The 12277-nt window shown below is 42.5% G+C and overlaps 1 protein-coding gene across 3 annotated transcripts in view; it reads left to right on the top strand.

The window, feature by feature from the left end:
• prdm4 (PR domain containing 4) overlaps positions 1–11268 on the top strand; it is a 50621-nt gene extending 39353 nt beyond the window's left edge. For all 3 annotated transcript variants that reach the window (XM_086008974.1, XM_086008976.1, XM_086008975.1), the window contains exons 9-12: positions 4232–4359; positions 6061–6327; positions 7840–8008; positions 9502–11268. In XM_086008974.1, coding sequence (XP_085865100.1) covers positions 4232–4359; positions 6061–6327; positions 7840–8008; positions 9502–9814 — 877 coding nt within the window. In that variant the 3' untranslated portion in view covers positions 9815–11268. The remainder of the gene's footprint in view (positions 1–4231; positions 4360–6060; positions 6328–7839; positions 8009–9501) is intronic.
• The last annotated feature ends 1009 nt before the right edge of the window (positions 11269–12277 follow it).

Genomic DNA, 12277 nt, shown 5'->3' with positions numbered 1-12277 from the left:
ACTTCTGCCCCATCCTGACACGCTCTGGTTTTTAATTTCCCCACTGCTACCTAAGTCTATGACCTTCTCTGTTGTCATTTTTATTATTTGCTCTCTAGGAACCTCCCCCCCACTAGTTTAAAGCCCTCTCTACAGCCCTAGTTATATGATCCGCCAGGACTCTAGTCCCAGCACTGGCCAAGTGAAGCCCGTCCCAACGGAACAGCTCCCTCCTGCCCCAGTACTGGTGCCAGTGTCCCAGGAAGCAAAACCCATTTCTCCCACAGCAGTCTTTGAGCCACGCATTTAACTCTCTAATTTTATTTGTCCTAGCCAAATTCGCTCGTGGCTCAGGTAATAATCCAGAGATTATTACCCTTGAGGTTGTGTTTTTTAATTTGACCCCTAGCTGCTCATACTCCTTTAACAGAACCGGCTTCCTAGTCCTATCTACGTCGTTTGTACCAACATGGACCACGACAACTGGATCCACCCCCTCCCACTGCAAGTTTCTTTCCAGCCCAGAGGAGATGTCCTTAACCCCGGCACCGGGTAGGCAACACAGCCTTCGGGACTCTTGCTCTCGGCTGCAGAGAACTCTATCTATCCCCCTAATAATACTATCCCCTACCACTACAACATTTCTATTTATTCCCCCCTCTTGAATGGCCCCCAGTTCCATGGTGCTGTGGCCAGGTTGCTCATCCTCCCTGCAGTCCCTGCTCCTGTCCCCACAGGGAGTAAGAACCTCGAACCTGTTGGACAAGAGCAAGGGCTGCGGCTCCTCCAGCTCTACCTCCTGGATCCCCATACCTGCCTCACTCGTAGTCACACCGTCCTGTCCCTAACCATGGGCTACATCTGAATTAATTAACTTCATAGGTGTGACCACCTCCTGATACACAGAGTCCAGGTACTTCTCCCCCTCCCGGATGTGTCGCAGTGTCTGAAGCTCAGACTCCAGCTCATCAACACAGAGCTGGAGTTCCTGTAGCAGCAGACACTTGTCACAGACGTAATCACCGTGAGCCTCAATGGGGTTCACCGGCTTCCACATCTCGCAACAGTAACACATCACCTGCTCCATTCTATGTAATTAATTAAATTTTTTATTGTTAGTTATGGACCCCCTCTGCCCGATTTTAGATGCTAGTATCCCCTTTAATTAATTGGATTTAAATTAAATCAATCCCTCTAGTTACACCAGTTAAATGGTTTACCAACAGTCACTCTGCACCAGAAAGGCCTTATTAACTACAACCCACAGAGTTAAAGTTTGAAAAGAGCACCTAACACCCCACTTACCCTAACTCACACTTACCCAAACTCACAGCACTCTTTGATGACTCGCACTAGGACTGGTCTTTTTATACTGTTTGTTTGTTTACAGCCAAATGAGTCACCCCTGCTGATTGGTTAGAAAACTGGTTTCCACTGCCTGCTGTGCCAATTTACTCCTACTGCAGTGTAACCTTGTTTTACTCTTCTTAAACCAACAGAATCCCAAATATTTAACTTTTCCCCTTTACTTAAACTGCGTAAGTAATCTTATCAAGAATGATTTAAAGAGAAATAACAATTAAAGAACTCTCACACTTACCCAAACTCACAGCACTCTTTGATGACTCGCACTCAGTGCTTGCTCGCACTAGGACTGGTCTTTTTATTAAGTACAAAAAACCCTACGTTTACGTCAGACCCTCCACGGTGAAAAAACTGTTAAATAGAATTGGAGATTGAGTGGCAGGGCTGCTTATAGGACTGACATTTTACCTCTGGGTCACATTGAAAGTCAGACTGAATGGGATGAAAGTTTCCTCTCTCATGAGCTATAGTGGTCTTAAGTGAAGGAAGTTTGGGACAGTTTCAACTCAATTCCTGGTGGATTATTTATGTGGGGTAATGGAAATATCATATTGATATGACGGGGTGCTTTTCAGAGGCTGTGGTTAAGGCATGTGGGACTATGTAGATGGAGTTTCATCCCAACCTATACCTGTCCTGAGTGTGCATGATGATGCACTGTAGTTTAACTCTTGTATTTAACTAATAACAACAACAACAACTTGTATTTATATAGCGCCTTTAACATAGTAAAATGCCCCAAGGCACTTCACAGGAGTATTTTAAGACAAAAAGTTTGACACCGAGCCATATAAGTAGAAATTAGGGCAGATGACCAAAAGCTTGGTCAAAGAGGTAGGTTTTAAGGAGTGTCTTAAAGGAGGAAAGAGAGGTAGAGAGGCGGAGAGATTTAGGCAGGGAATTCCAGAGCTTAGGGCCTAGGCAACAGAATACACGGCCACCAATGGTTGAGCGATTATAATCAGGGATGCTCAAGAGGGCAAATTAGAGGAGCGCAGATATCTCGGGGCGGGGGGGGGGTTGTGGGGCTGGAGGAGATTACAGAAATAGGGCGAGGCGAGGCGAGGCCATGGAGGGATTTGAAAGCAAGGATGAGAATTTTGAAATCGAGGCATTACTTAACCAGGAGCGAATGTAGGTCAGCAAGCACAGGAGTGATGTGTGAACAGGACTTGGTGCGAGTTAGGACACGGGCAGCCGAGTTTTGGATGACCTCAAGTTTACGTAGGGTAGAATATGGGAGGCCAGCCAGGAGTGCTTTACTTGGGCTGAGAGTACTTGATGGGCTGGGTAGAGGAGGCTTCAGGTGTACCAGAACTGTGAGTGCTTGATGCTGGGAGCAGAAAATATTCCATTCCCAGTGCTTATGTCCTTTTACCAATTTAGTCTGAAATTATTGCTCAGTGGATCTTATTATTGTGCATAATCCAGTATAATTTGCTGACACTTGCATACCTCTTCCAGAATTTTTAAAAAAATTGTCACAATTATTTATTTTCTGTTCTCCCTTTCTTTCCTCTTCTTTCATGTGGTGCAGTCACTTTATACAAACACCAGTTGGTTAGAGCTGGCCTCGCGGGCGATATCTCAATTTCTGGTGTCAGAATTGTTCTGGGATCATTGACTTTGTAAATTTTGAATTTGGTTCTATTTATTTTTATTCTTTGTGTCAGCCTTGGCTCAATGGTAGAAGGATCACTCCGGGTCTTGAGCACATAATCTAGGCTGACACTGTAGTACTGAGGAACTGCTGTCTTCTGGATGAGAATTTAAACTGAGACCTAATCTGCCCTCTCAGATAGATATAAAGGATCCCATGGCCTGATTTGAAGAAGATTGGGGTGTTCTCCAAGTGTACTGTCCAACACTTATCCCTCAACCAACATCACTAAAACAGACCATCTCGTCATTTATTTCATTGCTGTTTGTGGGACCTTGCTGTGTGCAAATTAGGTATTGTGTTTGCCTGTGTTTCAACAGTGACTACACTTCAGTGACTGTGACATGCTTTGGGAAGTTCTGAGGACATAAATGGTGCTATATAAATGCAGGTTTCTTTTTTTCTTTCCCCTTCTGAGAGGGGGACTACTGCAGTGCAATGATGCCTCTAACACAGTTGTCCAAACAGACACAGTAGATTAAGTATTTAATGTTCGCTACCCTTGCTGCTCCATGTAATTGCCAACTGAATGATAAAAATCATTTCAATTTCTGCTTGTAAAATGTCATCGTTGCACTGAGTAATGGGATATCCTGGTGAATCAGATTGCCACTTAACATTCCCCCCAATAATGGACAATCATTTAGTCATTTACACTAGCCCTAGAAATTCATTGTCTGATTAATTGAGTCTGCGTTGCAAGCCTTGTCTTGTAACAACTTTTGACATCAATACTTGTTGCCATGTGACTTGCTCTCAGCCCCTGGATTCCTTATGAAATATAGGAGAGGGGAATGCAGGGAACCGTGTTTCCAGATCTGCATATGCCCATAAATACCAATAGCATTTGTAATAAACGTTCCCTTTTCCTCTATGTAAAAATGCAGCTCTTTTTCTCGAAGGTGCCTTGACCGAGATTAACAGTTGCTTGCGTGGGGGAAGGTAGGTGCACGCTCCACAACCCCGTGACACAAGGCTCAGCTTCAAAGGATTAATTCATCGGAAGCCTGTTTGAGGAGATTGGGTTCAGCTTGTTTCCACAACCCAGGTTTCTTTTAATGTCACGACATCTCTGAGCCTCCTGCTGATGTGCTAGTCAAAGGGCTGTAGATTCATGGCTCCTTATCCTGCCAGTGCCATGAAAACACGGAGGTGTGACACCCTGAATTGGAGGGGGTTAAAATTGAAATGTTTTTAGTAGGTTTACAACTGTTACATTTCCTCTAGGACTCGGGAGGAGCAAAACCTGGTGGCCTATCCTCACAATGGGAAGATTTATTTCAGTACATCCAGGGAGGTCCCTCCTGACCATGAGCTACTCTTTTACTACAGCAGGGACTATTCAAGGCAACTTGGTAAGTGGAATTGGAAGGTCAGTCTTACCATTCACTTGTGTTAGATTTCCATTAGTTAATTACTATGGATAGTTCAGGAAGCTTATCCCAACTCAGAATGAGTTTTGAGGTCGCACTTAAATAGTGGTAGATATTACCCATGCACCTTAGCAGGGCTGAAATCTCTCCATTAGATATCCTATCTGGGACTCTGTGGAACATTGGCCCGGATTTTGCGGTCAGCTTTTGCCATCATTACCCCTCTGAAATTGACCGTAACTTCAGGATTTAGCGCATGTTCAAATAAACTTGGAAATCCTGAAATTGCGGTCAGTCATTCACTGCTCTGCCACAGGTTGCATTGTGAAACTCCCCAGAGCCAGCAATCAGTTGAAATTACATATAAGGATGAAAACGTCCCTTTTTATGATGAAATATCGCTGTTAAAAAAAAACCCTAACACGTTAAGCCTTGTTGAAAGAGGTGTAATGCGTACTGACTGCTGACCAACCATTCAGGCGCTGAAAAACTAATTTATATTTGTGGCATGTCAGATTTTTCCATTAATATGATTAAGAATTACAAGTTGTTAATTTTTTTTTAAGTTTATGATATTTCAGCTTCTATCCTAATCATGTGTGTATGTCCTAATCTTTATTTCACTCTCTGTAAAATTTATAAAAAGTAAATTAGAATCTGTACATTTTACTTCCTGGTTTACTGTCTGTGAGAATTCTTCAATGTGGTTGGCTGCTTAACCAGCTTGAGGACTGTTGCTAGACGCTTGGGATGCGCTTGTTTTGGTGCCAGATTCAAACAAAGGTCGAGACAGCTGAAGTTGACGCCACAGAGATCGCTAGATCTTTGTGGGCAGCTTTCTTCGAGGTCAGCAGCGAGCACCATTCGCTTCGTTACTAACTACAAATTCCGGGCCATTGTGGTATACCTGGGTATCCAGTATGCAAATGTTCTGAGAGTCAGGTGTTATTTTTCTGGGTTACTGGTCAAAGACCTGTTTGTACAGAAACCCAGGGGCCTGATTTCAAAGTCATTAGACCAAAGACTGACATCACAGAAAAAGTGTGGGTATGCCTTGTAAGCTTTTGAAATATTGTACTATTTCTTTCTCTGATTTTTGTTCAACTTGCCTCTTTTCCCCTCTCTTACTTGTTCATCTTTAATTATCTTCTGACTCCATTCATACAAAAGCTAGGAAATTCAGTTTAGTGAGACTTGGCTTGCAAAGTCTGAATATGGATGTTAATGTTTGTTATTGACCTTTACTGTATGTAGCCACACAGTTTGGCATCTCTGGGAATTAGAAGTTGGCATTATGGCTTCAAAATGTTGATTTTCTTAGAAACATTACTGTGAGCAATAGAGCTATCTGCTATGTCGTTCCTGATGATGTATGTTGCTGTATAAATAGAGGTCCCAGTTTTATATGCTCTACTCCCTCATGGAAATTCAGATCTGGGTGGGCGGGAAACCTGGAGTTATGTTACCTCCTCTTTCATTGGTTCTCACCAGTTCCAGGATATGTCAACACCCCTATAAGGTGGCTTATATAAGAGTTAAAAAAAAATTCCTTCCCTTTCCTCCTTCCCTCACCAAGATTACAAAAGCATTTATTCTTGCGTGTGGCTCTGTATCATACCATGAGATGCATCTACTGACCCAGAGGAGTGGAATGTGTACATATGTGCATTTATTTTGTTGAAGGAGTTCCTGAGCATCCTGATGTGCACATGTGTCACTGTGGGAAGGCGTACGGGACATACAGTGAGCTGAAGTCGCATCTGAGCAGCCATGGACAGAGTCGGGAAAGGAAGTGGAAGTGCTCCATCTGCCCAAGAGCATTCACCTCCTCCACCAAACTGAACGTTCACATGATGGGGCACATGGGGATGAAACCACACAAATGTGAGTTCTGCAGCAAGGCATTCAGCGACCCCAGCAACCTGCGAACTCATCTCAAAATCCACACAGGTAGGCACACTACGCTCAACTTACTGCTCCATTTACCGTTGGGCATCGCAACCTATCGGGGACCTGTGTTTTCAATACACTAAACATTTCTTTTTCTTCAATTTTCCCTGTGCACCCGGAACAATGAAAATAACGGAAGAGAACAGTGCATTTGTTCTGATATTTTATTGAACAATTTTTTTTTAAATTCAATACTTCTCGAGACTGGTGAACTTCCACCTGTGGGCCCATTCATTGACACTTCACAGCTTAGAAATGTCTGCCTTTCATACATAAGCAAATTCTAAACCCACTCTCTGTAAGTAGGACAGGATTTCACCAAGAATCAGCTGCCAAATAATGAAATTGGGTGCTAACACTTGTGTTCCCCACAACTGGCAAGACCATATAACCCTCCACATTGTAACACCTCCTTCATGCAACTTATTAAATTAATCTGGATAAGTGATATATGTAGTTGATTTGAGCACATAATCTATGCTGACATGCCAGTGCTGCATTGTTAGAGGTGCTGTGCACCTGCCTATTTTGGTGGTTCAGATGGATGTTAAAGGTCCCATGGCATTATTCAAGGAAGAGTATGCGGTTCTAGTGTCCTGGCCAACATTTCTCCCTCAACTAATAGCACCTGAAAAAAAATGATTTACCGGTCATTGACTTCAATGCTAGGTGTGGAATCTTGCTGTGTGCACATTTGCCCATAGAGCTACAGTCACTGAACTTCAACGTAATTAATTATTGTTGAAGCACTTGCTTCTGAAAGATGTGATAAGGCGCTACTACAACTACTTGTATTCATATAGTGCCTTTAATGTAGAAAACATCCCAGGGCACCTCACAGAGGCATTACAATGACATAAATATTGAGCCTAAGAAGGTGATAGTAGGAGGAGTAACTAAAAGTTTGGTCCAAGAGATGGGTTTTAAGGTGGGTCTTAAAAGAGGAGAGGTACGTGGAGAGGCAGAGGGGTTTAGGGAGGGAATTCCAGAGCATGGGGCCCAGGTATAGTGAGGCAAAGGGAGGGAGGATGTGCAAGAGGTAAGATTTCAAAGGAATAGATAGATCACAGGGTTGGGGGGGTGGTTGTAAGGCTGGAGGAGGTTACCGAGATAGGGAGGGATGAAGCCATGAAGGGTTTAAACACAAGGATGAGAATTTTAAATTTGAGGCATTGGGGAACCAGGAGCCAATATAGTTCAGCAAAGACAGTGTTGATGGGCGAGTGGGACTATGCAGGATAGGTTACTGGCAGCAGAGTTTTGGAATGAGTTGAAGTTTACAAACGGTGGCAGATAGAAGGCCGGCCAGGAGATCATTGTAGTAGTCGAGTTTGGAGGTGACCAAGGCATGGATAAAGGTTTCAGCATGTAAATGCAAGTTTATTCTTCCTTTGACCTGAAACAAATGAAAAGTAATAGAATATCAATGCAAATGAGTGTAATGCAATGAAGTGGCTTATACCCTGAATAACTTTTTACAATATATACATATATTTACATTCTTTTTTCCAGGTCAAAAAAACTACCGCTGTGAAATGTGTGACAAGTCTTTTACTCAGAAAGCTCACCTAGCCTCTCACATGATAATCCACACAGGGGAGAAGAACCTGAAATGTGATTACTGTGAGAAAATGTTCATGCGGCGGCAGGACCTCCGGCAGCACATGCTGACCCACACACAGTAAGTCAACCACTAGCTGGTTGAGGTTTGGCTCCCCTTTCCTGTTAGCACTGAGTATTTGATTAGGATATTTGCAGAATCCAGTGTCCCGATCAGATATAGTTCAAACTGAATCGAAACATACCCTCCAGATATGCTCTTAACACTAAACCAATCACCTCCTTCAGCATGTTGGCTGCAGGAATGGAGCATTGTATACCACTGGCAAGCCGTGCACTGTTTGTGCTTCTCTTGAAAGTGGCAAAGGGACCTGGAAAAATACATCATGATTCTCTTAGCCACTATATTGCAAAACAAATGCTTAACATTTTACACAGAAAATCTATTGAATACATTCTCATTGCACATATATAGTGTTAATATGAGCTTCTTGCTCTCCTGCACCACCACATTAGTAATTAGAGGTTTTAATTGCGTTATTATTTGGGCATGATACAAAATTAAGTTTTAAAATGTGATACGGTAGTAATAATGGGAGTTTTAATGTAACTAGCCATCTTCCAATTAATATATCTTCTCCCTGATACAGTATAATCACATAACTAACTGCAGCTGGATCAATTATTTTTTATAAAATTTTAAAAGATAGGATATCCAGCCACATGTCCACTGAACCCAATAACAACCCCATAAGACGAAGGCTTTTAAGAAGTGGCATGAACAGCAAGAACCTTGAGGCATTGTTAATTTACACCACGCTGTTGGCAGTGTGGCATTGATTCAGTGGTCATTTGGTCTTCCCCATGCCCCGCCAGTAACAATTGTGTAGTTGGGCAATAACTTACCATGACAAGTTCATAAGAAGACTTCACATATTCAGAAACACCCACTATTTCCAAAACGTTGGGTAGACCTGCCCTGGCCTTTGTCCCACAAGCAGCAATGAGATAGATGACCAGATAATGTTTAGGTGTTGGTTGAGGACACTGGGAGAACTACCTTGCTCTTCTTCGAATAGTGCCATGGGATCTTTCATGTCAACTGAGCATGCAGACTTGGTTTAATGACTCATCCAAAAGACGGCACCTTTGACAATGCAACATTCCTTCAGTACTGCACTGAAGTGTCAGCCTAGATTATACGCTCAAGTCACTGGAGTGGGGCTTGGACACACAACCTACTGACTCGGAGGCAAGAGTACTATCTCTTAGCCACGGCTGACACCTACAAGGATCACCGCAAGAGAGGTTAAATCAATGTCACCTGGTTTCTTTGGGAAGGGCCGATGTGGACCAAAGCAGCCCCAAACTTAATGGCAGCATTACTGCTCACTCATGCAAGCTGCTGTAGCTTCGAATGATGGGAAGACCCTAGGAAGTAGGTTAGCTGAAATGATCATATTGCTAATGAGCATCTTAGGCCATCAGTGAAGATTAGGGGATCTTTGTCTTCAATATATTATATATAACCGTACGTGGTATCTACTAAAAATAAGCATTGCATTTTATTGAACTTTTTTTTTTAAAGAACTGTTTTTGTATGTTTTTGTGCAGAGAGCGGCAAATCAAGTGTCCAAATTGTGACAAGCTCTTCTGGAGGACAACTCACTTAAAGAAACATCTCAACTCACATGAAGGAAGGAGAGATTTCATCTGCGAGAAGTGCTCAAAGGCATTCTTGACAAAGTATCACTTGACTAGACATCTAAAGATCTGCAAAGGCTCCAAGACATGCCTGCCCATACAAGATCTGGAGGAAGAGGAGGATGAGGAAGTAGATAGTGAAGATGAAGAACTGTTGCAATCTGGTGGTGGAACCTGCCAATTAAACAATGAAGATTACACCACAGAAGACAGCTCTCAGTAGTAGCAGTGTGTTGTTAAATTACTTTAGTGGTTGTCCAACAAGTTGCACAGAACATAGCAGGAGATAGGACTATGAAAAGCTGGCTGTCCTTTTGAGCAAGAACTTGTTCATGGATTAAATGCAGTTTTCGTTACCTCAAGAATAAGAGGTTAATGGGTGCCATCTGAGAGGTTAAAGAATCGTAAATGATTGGCATAAGAGTTTAGAGTTCACATTCCCTGATCTAAGTGCACCAAATGCAGAATTGTTGTCCCAGTACAGCACATGAAGCAAAAGTAGATGAGCACACAGAGCAGTGATGCAGCAGTAGAGGTGGTATCAGGGAGTCCACATCTGATACTGCTGAATATGGAATAAGCAGATTATGTTCAGTGAGATTCTAAAATGGTGAGTTCCCACACAGGGTCAATCCAAACATGCATATTTCATTATTTATATATATATATATTTTTTCAAATCCTACTGTACCCTAATGTGTATCTTCTCATTTCTATATAGAATCATACACACATCACTGATTGGACAGTAAGCACTGCGCTGGTCAGAGTGAGTTCACTGATGCCAGCTTTAGGGACCTATGACAATCTCTGCCACACTGACAAAGGGCGTGGCCACTTACTAACCTGCGACAGTTAGTGTTGCTCTGGGAGATGGAGCATAGCTCCTTGCTGCCCATTAATAGCAAGATCAGAAGAACCAATTTAGAGTTTGGTCAACATGCAAAATAAATTGAAGCACTTGAAGCCTTTTAACACTGCTTCAAGGTATTCAGTATAAAAGCTCAGATAGCTCATGATGGTATATTCAAGTCAAACAGCACATTCTACTGTTTGCCACGAGACTGCACAGTCCAGTGCGAACCAGCCCAGTGGAGGACAAGTATGTGCCTATTAAATACCAGTATCACAGCTGTTATCTTGTATAGGAGGTGATTATATTAACATTTTAGAAATTAACTTTATCTTAAAAACACCTTTCCATGTGCATACGGGACCAGGTGCCTCACTGCACTGGAAGATAATTGATAGTGCAAAACTGCCTCATACTTTCTGCTAACTGGAAGTAAACAGCAAAAGCAAAGCTTAAGTAGATTATCTCATCTCTCAAACTTGTGTAGCTGCCTCATACCTATTTAGTACTTGTGATACTGTAATAGCTTTAAAAAATATATTTATGCACATTAGCAGGTAGGCTATGGACGGACAGACAAGTGGGTTGTTTGCCAAAATGGACAGCGCTAACCTGTGCGTCTAGGTGTAATATATTGTAAATCTTTCTGTAACATATTTTCCTTTTACGTTCCAGTCAAATGTAATATAAAAATAGACGAATTGAAAGTATAGCATTGTTTTTATGCTATAGGCAAAAGACACAATCTGGTGTTTCAACTTTTTGCCTTCAGAAACTGATCCACAAAAAAAACCAAATAAACTCTTCAGTTTCCAGCACTGGAAGTCCTTGCTTTCTGTGCACTCTGTGTAAATCCACCTGCTCCACAGAAGGCGGTATCCATGTGGGGAACTGTAGAGGCATTATGTGAATCTGTGCAAACTGAACTCTGTTGTACAAATCCTTGTGGATTTAGCAGTGGGCTTTATACAAGTTGTGCTTGTGTATAACATGGTGGTTGCTCCCAGTGAGAATTCACAGCTAAGTATTTCATTCAAAATCACAGAGTAGCAATGAGGAAGTTTAGCCTTTAATTGAAAATGTAATGGAGGGGCAAGTGGTTGTTCCAATAACTTGCATGTAACTCAAGTGCTTTAGGTGACCAGAAATAACAGCAAAGATGATGCATTGGAGGGTACTCTATCCTGTAAAAATATTTTTAACAATTGTATTGCAGTTAAGGTTTGGGACATTTACATCTTGTATCTGGATTCCAATCCAGCCCAGACTGATGGGAAGTCATTTTGGACAACCGTGACCCATTACTAGAGTACAAGACCAGAGCACTAAGTTGTAATGTCTATGATCATAGGAAAGCTATTGTTGGAACTAGAAATACAGTCCCCATCACTTAAAGCAGGCGTGTTTGTTCGAACACGATGGCTGGTATAAGGGTCAATATGCAGAACATGTCTGGGCCGGACCTCCTGTCCACCTGGCTGTTATTCTCAATCGTAGCGCTGACTAACAACACGGCTCATGACAGCAAGACGACCAGGACCATCCTCGGCACTAGGAGCACCAAGAGCAAGTAAAGTGGTAAAGAATGAATCTACAAATTAAAGACTCTTTTCGGAGCCGCCCACTCTGTGACAGGGTTCTGACGCAAGGTCATTGACCTGAAACGTTAACACTCTCTCTCCACAGATGCTGCCTGACCTGCTGAGTATTCCCAGCATTTTCTGTTTCTGTTTGTATCTGTGAAAGGGCTGCTTATTGGCTGCAGAGAGGCAGCCAAGTTTCGTTTATGGAGTTCTGACGAATGGTCCTTGACCCGAAACGTTGACTCTGTTT

This window comes from Somniosus microcephalus, chromosome 16 (genome assembly GCF_052327205.1).
Source record: "Somniosus microcephalus isolate GS21.2 chromosome 16, FLI_Smic_1.0, whole genome shotgun sequence".
NCBI lineage: Eukaryota > Metazoa > Chordata > Chondrichthyes > Squaliformes > Somniosidae > Somniosus > Somniosus microcephalus.
The sequence above is the reverse complement of the archived record's forward strand: the minus strand, read 5'-3'. Positions and strand labels throughout refer to the sequence as shown.